The sequence below is a fragment of the Lissotriton helveticus genome, chromosome 1_2 (genome assembly GCF_964261635.1).
Source record: "Lissotriton helveticus chromosome 1_2, aLisHel1.1, whole genome shotgun sequence".
In the NCBI taxonomy this organism is placed as follows: domain Eukaryota; kingdom Metazoa; phylum Chordata; class Amphibia; order Caudata; family Salamandridae; genus Lissotriton; species Lissotriton helveticus.
Genome location: NC_136058.1, coordinates 251,772,125 through 251,784,245, shown reverse-complemented (window position 1 = coordinate 251,784,245; position 12,121 = coordinate 251,772,125). Strand labels below are relative to the sequence as shown.

Below are 12,121 nucleotides of genomic sequence, written 5' to 3'. Positions count from 1 at the left end.
TTCCCCTCCCCAGTGCCTTGAGACCCTCATGGGTATGTGGCATGCTCTACAAGTGATTGTTTGATTTGATTTGATTTAGGTCTCTACATGGTAGGCGTTGGACTGGACTGCCCTGATTCTGCCACTCTTGTATGTTCGTGGTAGGCTGCAGACTAAGAGGCTCCCTTCAGAGCAGGATGGGATGCCATGACACTACAATGAATGTCCCCACGGCTTTTTTCCAGTCAAGACCTCCGGTAGAGTGGGGCTTTTGCCAGGGCCTATTTTAGCTTGTAACCTAGTACTGGGTAAGTATGGCATTGGTTGTATGCCATGATACATTTTTACGAAATTGGACATAAAAGTTGATTCTGAATACTTATACTCAAATGCACTAGGTTCAAATTGCAATCTGCAGTAACAGTTCTGTGCTAAGAAGCCAGCAGCATCCAAAACGTGGCACAGAGCTACAGTTTTATCAATCACATAGCTGACCTAGAGGGGAAGTGCCAGTCCAAGACCACCTTAAAAGGGGGTCATCTGAGGATACAGAACTCTCTGTGGTTAAATAAAGCCTGGCACTGATTTTGGAATGTAGCAATGTTCTCTGGCCAATAAATCCAGCCCTGGAAAGTATTGCATGCTTCACAGCCCATGAACTATTTTGGTCACCTTCTCTTTTTTACGTTGTACTCTTTCTGCAGTGCTTTGCTAATAGTGCTCTGTCCCAATGCTATCCGATTGTCTGAAGAGGACAGAGTCACTGAACGGAATCAGGAAAGAAACGGAAGGAAGCAGCCATGATCCCTGTCAACCTGAAGCTGCCCCAGGGCGAGTTAGACGGTCGGCTGATACCTGGCCTCCTCTGTGGCTCAGCCACAGTCTTCCTTGCTTTGAAATGGGTCCGGAGGAGACAGACAGTGAAGAAAGTGGAGGAAGCACAAAAGAAGAGGGAAGAGAGTTTGCGGCACATGGAGGATGCTGTTCTGACATTTGAACAACAGGTACCAGAGGGGTGTGTGTAAGGGAGAATTCAGAGAGAAAATTTCAGATTCCCTGTACAATCCTCTGGAGGCATATGTGCTCTATTTATTGTGTGCCATGTAGTAGCTATATTCCTGGCAGAAAGTTATTAGGGTCTCTTTGTAGATGTGGAGTTAATTTCTCCAGACGGGTGGGGGAGCATCTTACTTCCCATCTAGGGAGAGTAATGAGCCGAGATCACTTTCTGAAAGACTGCCAGACAAATGAATGATTTTTCTGGAAAGACAAGTATTGCTTTCCTAAAATGCTGCAAAAGACCCACTTCATCTTAAGGAGACCAGGTTCACCCTCCATCCTCACCAGGGTACTTTTCTAGTGTCCACGTTTGGCCGGTATTCCACCAGCAGCATTTGTTGGATTTTCCTGCATGGGTTTCCTAGATCTGGTGGATTTTCTGTAGTTGCATCAGTGGTGGCCATATACACCTCATCACCTCTGCCCAAACTCTAACTTAGGCTTGAAGTGTTCACACAGTTCCTCTGTAGCCCTTCTAGAGAATCAACTGCTCATAGAATTATAGACAGAAATAATCTGCTTTCGCTTTAAAGGAAACTCTAAGGGGCCGATTCCGATCTGGGTCAGAAATCACTCTGACCAAGCTGGATCCGGGGTGTTTTCCGACCGATCCGGACTCCTGGAGTCCGTCCGAGCGAGTACGATGCGGCTGTATGCTGTTGGACTCGTTTCGGTCAGACTCCCATTGAAGTCAATGGGAGCCGGTCGTACAACGCGTACATGGTCTCCCATTGACTGAATGGGTACGTTCGGACAGGTGCGCCCCCTACAATGTGTACGCGTCAGTGCCATCCGCACCATACATGCCTGTGTTGGGGAGACCCATGGGTCTCCCCCTGTGTCCGAGTCGTAAGGCTGTGAGTCCCAGGGGGTCCGATGCGGACCCCCAAAGACAAGCTCCGGGAGCTATTGCGAGCTGGAAGCTCCAACTCGATCCGGCTGTCCGAATTGCGCATCGTACTGCCTCGGTCGGAAATTGCCTCCATTGCACGCCACGGTTAGCTTACGGTCGAGACGTATGGAGCGGTTTGGACCCGGAAACGATTCGGCCGGAGATTTCGCGCTTGTTCACATCGTACTTCGTCTTCCGGACCCGTGTACGAACCGGACGGAAATTCAGCCACCGAATCCGACCCGCTAATCCCGAACCCGATTCGGAGCCCTTCCGACCGAGATCGGAATTGGCCCCTTAATGTGCTTGTCCCACTTGTTCCTGGCTGGTACCTTGTATCATACTTCCTCTCCTCCTTTTGAATGCTGTACGGTGCTCTGAGATAGCGCATCAATCAGTGCTTTACAGCCACTCTGCATTCACCCACACATATGAACTGCTACGTGCTGGGAATAGCTAATTGCCCAATTTATGTAAATCATTGCAGTGACTAAAGAAGTCTTCAACCACATGGAGGCCTACACTCCCAGTATAAAAAACCTGCCTCCAGCGTTCTTATTATGGTAGAGTTGTGACTTTATGAATCAACTGTAATAATATAAAGGTGTAACTGTCATCATTAATAACTTACTATAGCTGAATTGTGATATCATAATGCCCACTGCCAGCAGCCAAGGTGTAAGGCAGGTCACAGAGCGTATTTGTAGCTGCAATTTAAACAAAGAAAGCAAGAACTGACTTTTTATTTGTATGATCAGATTTTCTAAAAAACGGACAGGGTTAAACCAAAAGGAGAGATTTTGCGGCAAAATATATATTCTTTTTCCTGATGAGATCTATTACATCTCATGTTGTTCTACAGAACTTTTTAAATCTAATTCACATTAAACTGATTCTAATATATTTGTGCAACAAATTACTAGCTAGATTTTGGTGTGTTTAATATAGCACTTCATATCATTCTTTGTTTCTTCATGTCTGCAACCATACTATCTGTTTAGTACGAAGGAGCATGATGGTGTGACCATGTATTATATGGAATAGAATGCTCTCCAATGTACATATAAAGGATATTGCAAGCCACCTCAAAGATCCAAGACCTTCTACATGAACTTGGGCTGTGGTCTTATCCCTCTAAATGTTCACAGAACTCCTCATAACTTGCAATATCTTTATAATGTACAGCAGGAGGTACATTATCCCATTTGTCTCATCATTTTAACTCAGTTTTCCTCTCTTGGAATGAAATATGTTATCTCACACTCATTTAATGTAACTTTACAAAATGTAGGGGCATATTTACAAGGGTGTTGTGCCACCGGAGCGTTACTTTTGTTAATGCTTTGGTGGCGCATATTGCAGAGAGATTTTCCAAGGCCACCGTGCGTGGCTTTTTATGGCCTTGTCAATATGGCCCTTTCACTCATTACTCTGCGTGAAAGGGGCGTTCCATGGGTGTTGCCGTGGGTGTTCCCACGCAAAATCCGTGGATTCTGTCGTATTACCAGAATTACGACAGTTTCATACACCTGGGAGTGAGTTGATTCTAATGCTTCCCCCTGGGGAGCGTTAAAGTGGCCCAACAAGGAGTAATACCTTTATTTCTCCTATTCTCTTTGCATTCTGCAGCAGAAATAGAAGGAGGAAAATGTAATGTAAAAATAGAATCAGGAAAAGTCAAATTATTGTTTTTGTACAGGAAGATATCCCTTCAAACTCCTATTAATTTTAATCTGCCACAAAGAAATGGTAATGAATACATGGAGTGTGTTGCTTGAGAGCGCAAGACTTATCCCAATATCTAAGAAATCTGGGCTAACTACTATCATTGAGTTCTGGAACAGCGTGCTGACCTGCATATAGTGCTGCAAGACCATGTCATTGGTAGTAACTGCTAATCGTACAGTGAAACCCATTTTCACAAAGTCTAATACACAATCAGATGCCCCTGGACACAGGAAAAAAATATATAAGCACAGGTGCACACTAACCAAAAATTATGCATATCATAAGTATATGCAATACAGAGCAGGAGAGCACAACCTCATATACCCTGTGGAGCAATAGATGATGTCTGTAAGAAAGTGGATTATTAGTTTGTGTGGATGGGAGTCCAACACAAGTAATAATGGTACTTGTTAGGCCCAGTAAAAGTTTAAATAATTAAAATCTGAGCTTTGACCCTTATAGCGATGCCACAGAGCATAGAGGCTTAACTTGAGAAAATGTATCAAGCATTTAAAAGTTCCAAACCAGGTAGAAAGATGTAATCACGACATATTAAAAGTACCACTTCAAATTATTACAAAATTGAATAATTTAATGAACAAAATGACACGAAATTGACACAATTCCAATAAGGGGAACTTAAGATATGAATTTTTAAATTTTAAATGAAACAGCACCAAAAAGCACTTAATGCCACCTGAGGTCAACTGGTTGGGGTAGACTGGTACTGAGACTTAATTTGAGGCCAACAGTGATGACGTTCATGTGAGATGCACCATCCAGGTTCAACCCGTTCAGAGGTTTTACCCTGGAAATTAGTCTTTTTTCCAAAAGTGAACGTTCATCAACTGGAGAAAGCAGCAAACTGCATCTAAGACAGGCTTCACAATATAAGATAGACCTTGGGTGAGGTCACAGTAAAGACATTTGCTAAGGCTGGAAAAGCTCAGAGTGGGATAATTCTAAATTTGCTCCCAGGGAAATCTTCTAGCCGGCCAGATACTTTAGGAGCTCTGATTCCTCCAGCAGAAAAGGGCTGAAGGCTATAGCCAATAAAGGTACCACAAGACTGGATACCTTCTGCACAAGGCCCCTCTGAAATGGATTGCTGCTGTTGAAAATTGTAGAGTACAAGATACCTAAATCTTGAGCGCACCTGCACCATACCTTGGCTGGTTCAACTTGACAGATTTGTCCGGTCCTCTAAAGTTCTTTAAAGCCCAAAAATGTATATATACCAGGTTTTTCAGGATGTCTGGAGGAGTACACATTGGCACAGCCCAGGGGTCCCAGGACCTCATGAACAGCACGTAGGGGCCAAGACCAACACCAGCGGAGCTGGTAAACTTGGAAAAGAACAGAAACCTATGTGCCTGTGGATCACAGATCAGCTATAATATGGAGCACTTACTTTTAAACTACCCCCTTTTTCCTCCGCCTTAATTAGCTATACTGCTCCTAGTGTTTATTGATGATGCCCTCATCAAGCTAGAATGGAGGTGTTTCACTTCCTATTGAAATGGAGACTCAATACACAGCAGAGGTCATTTGGGACTGCCTATTTAAAGCGCAAAATATGTTTAATAGATTTTAAATTATATACTTTCATAGTAGCTGGTATTAACTGTCTTAAATGTGTTTTCTGATTTTAATTGAAAGTTTTGATGATCTTTAGTCTAAATACCCATTTCTAAGTACGTTTTAAATTCATGTTGAGTGAAACAGGGAAAACACCTAAATGTCCCTATCCTCTGTCTTCCGATTCCAGGAATTGCTATTTTTTAGTGGGAAGGCGGGGTATGTGAATTGAAGGGGTTAAAAGATGAGTTAGTGTGTAGTGTAGTTCCTATCATCCCAATAGGCTCTGCGCATTGGAATAATACCTACAGCAGTAAAGGCCTAGACCAGACGTTAACTAGGTCTACTACTGTCGATACTAGACTTAAAGTTTTGGGTTTGCCAGCTTAGCTCAGAGTTCACTAGAAACTTTCTCGAATGTTCAAGGAGGACTTAACTTCCCTGATTAGACAAGAAGGGATTTAGTTTCTGACAACCATAGAACATGACAACTTTGCTCTCCCCTAATCAAGAGTATATCTCGAGAGTCGTGTGAACAAAAGGCAATTTATTTTACTCAGTCAGTACGTGCATTCTTAGTCTCATCAGATTGTAGAGAAAAGGAAGAGACGGGCGTGTTCAATAAAAAGGTGTTATTTATTGATCAGTCTCTTTTCTCATACAAGAGAAATGGATCGATATTATTGCAATACTTATAGTTAAGTAAAGTGCATACATTAAAAGCAATAGTATAAAATAATACTGTAAAAACATTGATATGGTTTCTAAGCCATAAGATGTTTAAAATGAATAAAATATATTACATACACATATACATTTGACTAAACGTACTCAACTGGTGTTTCTAAATACGCCTACCACGTGTACCTGACCTAAGCCTAATACGTGGGCGGGAATAGAAAGTTACAGTTTAAGTTAAGTTTGTTTTTGCCAAGTGAATAACTAAAGAATTCTCTGTGAGGGGTTATTCAGTTCTGTACCTGGAATCTAGGTTGAATGAGGGATGGTATCTCTCGTCTCTGGTCTCGATATTCCAGGCTGCCTGCGAGGGCTACCTAGAAACGCCGGTGCTGGATTTCTCGGCAGGAGAAAGCAGCTTCTCTCAGCGCGTCAGGAAGGCGGGGCTGCGCCAGCGGGGTCTGCTCTGCTCTTCGCTTCGGCAAGTATGGCTGCTCCGTCTCGTCACCACGCGTGTGTTTGCATCGGGCAATATCGGTAATATTTATACCTTTAAGGTGCCGAGATTGACGTAAGGATGGACATAGATACGTCAATAAGGATGTCATACGACTTGCTCGTTAGCACATTCTTTTACTGAAGTTCTCGGTGAAATCAAAACAATGGCCGCAGGGTTTTGCCCAGGTTGTCATAGGTTTGATTTGTTATGAGAACTCCGTATGCCTTATCAGGGGCTGGAGGAATATCGCTTGTCTAATTAGATCGCAAGCGTTATGACCTAATCAGATAACACGTTCCTGTGCCGTAGTGTGACTGCGTCAGATAACGGTATCTGCATCATGGGGGTTTTCTGCCTCATGGGCTGACTGCTAGTTAACTTGTTGGTTTGTTTAACCAGAATAGGGTCAGGAATAGGGGGATCGATTCAGAACCTATAGGAATACATCACACCCACTCCATGCTAACTATGGTCATATTTACTAATCTATGCATAGTATAACATAGTACAACATACTATAGAGTATAGTGTATACCTTACCACCCCAAAATACATAAATGCATTTTGAAATTTTCAAATATACGGAAAAATTGCAGTCATATGTATTGTATGCACTCAAGCTGTAGAAAAATGCCAAAGTAATCGCATTTGTATACATAATTGCTATTTTGTATATGAGAATTACACATGAAATGGCTCTTAATACAGAAGAAAAGTTCGAGACCATTTCATCACAGAATATAATAACAATGAACATACCAGCGGGCAGCTAATGTCTATAAGCTATCTAAAATTTAGAAACCTTAGTTCTCTAAGAATAGTTCTTACTTTAAGCAGAAGATAGTGTCCCGAAAAATATGCAAAAATATTCTGGGGCTGCTGAAAAATTGCTGTCCGTGAACTGGAGGGAAAATTGTTCATGTGACTTTATTTTTAAAGTTGAAGGCCGAATTCAGGGAACGCTGTGTGCGAGCTTGTTCAAAAGTCTCTATTTCTGTTCTGGCGAGAACATCATATCATTTAGGCTTTCGAAAAAACTGTCAACAGCTTCCTGGGAAAGTTCCACTAACTCGGATATAGGTGTAATCATGCATTCGTGCGCATGATTGTCTCCATTGACATTCTGATTCGCATTGCTGACAGAAGGTCGTACCTGATCGATGCTGCTTTCATCTTGAACTTCACTACCCATCAATCGTAGTGGTGAAGCTTCCACGAATGCCGTCATCAGGATTGGTAGCCTTTGAGGGCAGCACAAAGCATGAACCTTGATCGGGCTCAACAATGTTTCTGCATCCATTGGCGCATCCGATTGTAGCGTCAGACAGGTGTCTAACACGCATTCTTCTCCGCATAGCAGACACCCTAATACAGGTAAAACACATCTTTGCCACATTGGTCGAAATGATAGAAACCAAGTCATGTTCAGGTCTCTAAGCCGGGAGAGTCCCAGGATTTTTGATATCCGGTCCCGGTATCCAATGGCTAGGATTGTTTCTTCCCTTGTCGCAAGAGTTTTGTCTGTGACATGGGTTGCCATAACGAAAAATAAGGACTAAGAATAGGATTCCTGCAATTAGTCCCAAGATCAGGGGAAGTCCGCCAAAAATCGAATGGACGAAATCTGGAAAAATACCCAGTATGGCTTTGAATGGTGTTAATGCCATCGAAAATACTGTCTTAAATACCTTTGAGACCCCATTGGTATCAGAAATATTTAAGATTTCGTTCAGAATTTCCGCGAAATGTATGGGGGAATTAGTTGATAACAATGAATGTATCTCTGCAGTCGTCCTTGCGACTTGTAGATCATACGTTTCTTTTGATGACGTGAGCCTTGTAGGCGTCTGAAGAAGCACTGTTTTCATTCTGCTTAAAGTATCTATTCGAATAGAAGTAATTTTCAAATTGGGCCATGCCCTTGCCTCCCTGTCTGGAAAGGAGCTGGGGAACAATGAGCGTCCACAGCACTTGACCTTCGCAGTCGTAGTTACTAGATAAGGAGTCCCGGGCATAAGACTACAACATCTGCGATCTACAATTAGAATGTAACTCCCATTGTAGAGTCTTTGAAAGAATGGTTCTATTTCTGTTGCAGGTGTGCCTTGCTGGTGACATGAAAGGTTGTATGAATTCCCTTCACAGGCTCCATGCAAACTAATTCCGTTACACAGAAGTATGCCACTTAGTGACATCGCACAATTGTTGCCACTAAGAAACACTTTCTGTCCTTTATTACTGACACATGCATGTGAATAGGGCAGGTTCCATGTTGTTTTAAGGTACCCCTTTCCCAATTTCTCGTACATGCCAGCCTGTATATATTTTTGGCAGTATTGAAACCTGAAGGTTGAGATTGGAATATTTATTATCCCATGTAGTATCCATTCACTGACAGGTCGTTCTGACATTGTCACTGGTAATCTTTCGAGTTTTTCAATGCTCAAGATTGTATAATCAGCACCCTTTTGTGCCATACTGATTTGTCTATCAGTAAGGTTAAAGATTTGGAATAGTGACGTTGTGTTGATTAAACGCCAAGGCACATAGCCTGAACGTAGATTTTGTAACGTCCAGCCAAGCTGTACAATAGAGCGCAATTGTGACTGACCGTGTTGTAATAACAGTAAGTCTTGCGACAATATGTCGATTGCTGAAGACACAATGCTGTCCAAAGAAAAAATTCTGGAGGACAGAGTCATTAACCCATTGTCCACTACAGAAAGTGATTTTTCCAAATTAATACGGTCAATTTCCCGTATTCTCTCTGCTGTTTCAATTTGAGTAACCTTCCAGGCCTCATTGTATGCTGCATATACAGAGGCTGCTATGAAACGTTTTTGGCGCTGTTTGCGCGGTCCCATAATGAAATCACGCAAGTCAGCACCATCAGTAAGTAAAGTTAGGTGTTGTTTAATTTCTGCCAGTGTGGAAGTTTGTAGCCACTGAAGGCATAATTTGCCCACACTGTAGGTTGTTATTATCCCTGGGTGATGTCTTTGGGGATATCTAGGGTCTGGCCTGGTCATTTTGAACCCCTGTGTTTTGTTCAGGAATCTGTCTTGACAGTTATTAGTATCTGTGGGCCAGATCAACCATTGTTTCCAATCAGGATGTGTTCTGTTTTTGTTTAATACATAATTTACGTCTATCTCTTCATCTGTAGAGCTATTGCTGAGCATTGTTGGCTTTGGAATAGACGGTTTATTTAAGTCTTTGATTTTGGCTAGGCCAAGACAGGTAGTTTGTTGAACAGTGTCATTTAAAAATATCATTTGTTCTGGGATCATGCAGGCTCTAAACAAAGATTCTATACCCTGCACTTGCCATTCTTTTGTACCCCAAACACTTTTCAATTCAACATTTTTGTCCCAATAATCAAAACCAAAAGTATTCATTTGTTCAAAAAATGAGTCTGAATATATCAATTTTGTGTTGGTTATCATGGTCTTTGACCCTGTCTTGTTTGACAATTTAAAATAGAATGTTTTAGCATTACTTGTGTTAAAACCTGAAAAGTATGAATATTTGTCATAGAAGGTCCTTGAGCTTCCTTTTGGAGGGGTTGCACAATGTTCCCATTGATTATAATTTAAAACATTTCTAGGTTGTGCAGATCTATGTAAAAAATGGTTACCATAGTGGTTATAACAGTACATACTATCATAATTTGTAGAACCCTGCAAATAATCATGTTTGGTAAATTTAGCAGACATTACTAAGTCAGACATCATATTATTAATGCTTTCGAAGTCCCAATCATCAGCAAATGAGCTTGGTTTTGCAAATTCACTCAAGGAGATCTTAATTTGGTGTGGATATTTCAGGATTTCGACCGGACCATAAATTTCATAGTCAGTGTTGTCCCAGGCTACCCCACCCGGTATCGGATTGGCTGTGAAGTTGACTGAAGAAAGTTCTCTTTTCTCGATGTGTGAAGATGTGTGTGGTTTGAGGATCAAGTTGATTTTCTGACTTGCTGTGTCCATTTTTGCATATTTTCCCTCAATGAAGCGTCCCAAAGTTAGTATCATGATGAGCCAAAGTATGAGGATAAATGCACCAAAACCCACCCAAAATTCAATCCATGGGGAAATCAGATATGTTTCTTTCAGTTGTTTCAAAAGTTCTTTAGCTTTATCTTTAAAGGTTTTTGATGATGGCTGTGTCTTTGATTCACTGAAGCCTTCAGAGGAATCATCGAAGTTTATGAAGTAGCCGGATGCAGTTCTGTCAATTGTTCCAATTGGTTCAGGATTTCTGTTTCTTGCATTTTCCCTTGGTACTTCATTATAGATTGGTGTGTCTCTGCTAAATGTTTTTATTTGGGTTTTCAGAGGTCTGAGTTCTATTGCATTGTTGCATAGTCCTTGTTGTTCTTCTGTAGGCGTTTCGAATGTGATGAGCCTCTTCGTTAGGACCTCTGTACTGGTAGCAAACCTTGGTGTTCTGCTACTTATTGGGAGTCCACTTGGCCTACTGTTTGTTATCGGCCACATGTTGTGGTTTTACCAGGTCGATGGATACAACTCGGTTCTCCTTTTTTCCAGCAAGTGGCGGTAGTACAACTGATCTTGTCCCGTTGACAGACAAGACAGGAACTGCTTTTCTGTAAGAAGGCCCAAATTCCTTCTTTACCGCGATCTTTTCCCTGACTAGATCCCCGACTTTTGGAATCCAGACAGGTCTTGCTGGGACAGGTGGTGGTTCTTCAGTGGTTGTTGGCTGTTGTTTCAACTTTATGTTGCTCAGGTCTTTTCTTGTTTTGTTTAAGTCCTGCAAAATAGCCAAACGGTCTTTGATATCAAAGCTTTTTTCTTTCACCACTGAAGTCTGACTATCAATGTCAGAGATCAACATCCTAGTTCCAAATAATAATTCGTACGCACTGAATCCCTTCAGAGAATTTCTTGGCAAGTTATTTAGACTACGTTGGACACTTATTAGATGTTTGACCCACCCAGCTCCCGAACCTAATATCCTTTCCGCTATAGATTGCTTTATGCCTTGGTTTTTTCTTTACACCATCCCGTACCCTCAGGAAGGAAGTGAGAAGATTCCCGCTGGGCTATGCTCATTTGGTCATGTTTCCCCTCAGGCTGTTGGGCTAGAGTGAAGACAATGGTCAAACGTAGCATGCTCTTAGCGTATATGCCATTTAGACTCGCAAATCTTTGTATAACAGTCCAGACATCAGCCGAGTGCTGGTGATCTACATTATAAGTGGAACTAGCCTGTATATGTTAATCGCAACCCTTCCTTTTTACTCCTGATTTTTCCTGGAGTAAACCGACGAGGTATTAAACTGTTTTTCTCCCCACTGCGATCTCTGTTGCAGTTTGGGCAGTTTTTTACAAACATGGTGTGACGCAGGCTCATGCCTGGCCACCAGTAACGTGATTGTAATTCTTCCAGAGAATCTTTTAGTTTGAGGTGTCTGAGACCCTCGCCCATATGTGCGTCTGCGATTAACAAGTTTCTCCTGTCCATGTTTGGAATCACCCTATCCCCCACTCCAGGGATTCGAGCAAAAGGGACGGAGTTTGCATCGATTATGTATGTATAATTGAGTGGATAGTTGATCGGTAACGCTGAGCAGTCGCCTTTTGATGACGTTTTCACTGCCAGCACTGTTTCACCGTCAATGTATTTTAATGTACGCTTTTTTCGAACTACGGGAGCCGATTTAGTGGCTGCCGCTGTGGCTG

At 42.0% G+C, this 12,121-nt stretch overlaps 1 protein-coding gene across 1 annotated transcript in view; it reads left to right on the top strand.

Moving 5' to 3' along the window:
- Nucleotides 1-687: 687 nt before the first annotated feature.
- Nucleotides 688-12,121, top strand: part of LOC144800537 (vitamin D3 hydroxylase-associated protein-like) — a 306,080-nt gene continuing 294,646 nt past the window's right edge. The window contains exon 1 of the mRNA XM_078671688.1: nucleotides 688-983. Coding sequence (XP_078527814.1) covers nucleotides 780-983 — 204 coding nt within the window. The 5' untranslated portion in view covers nucleotides 688-779. The remainder of the gene's footprint in view (nucleotides 984-12,121) is intronic.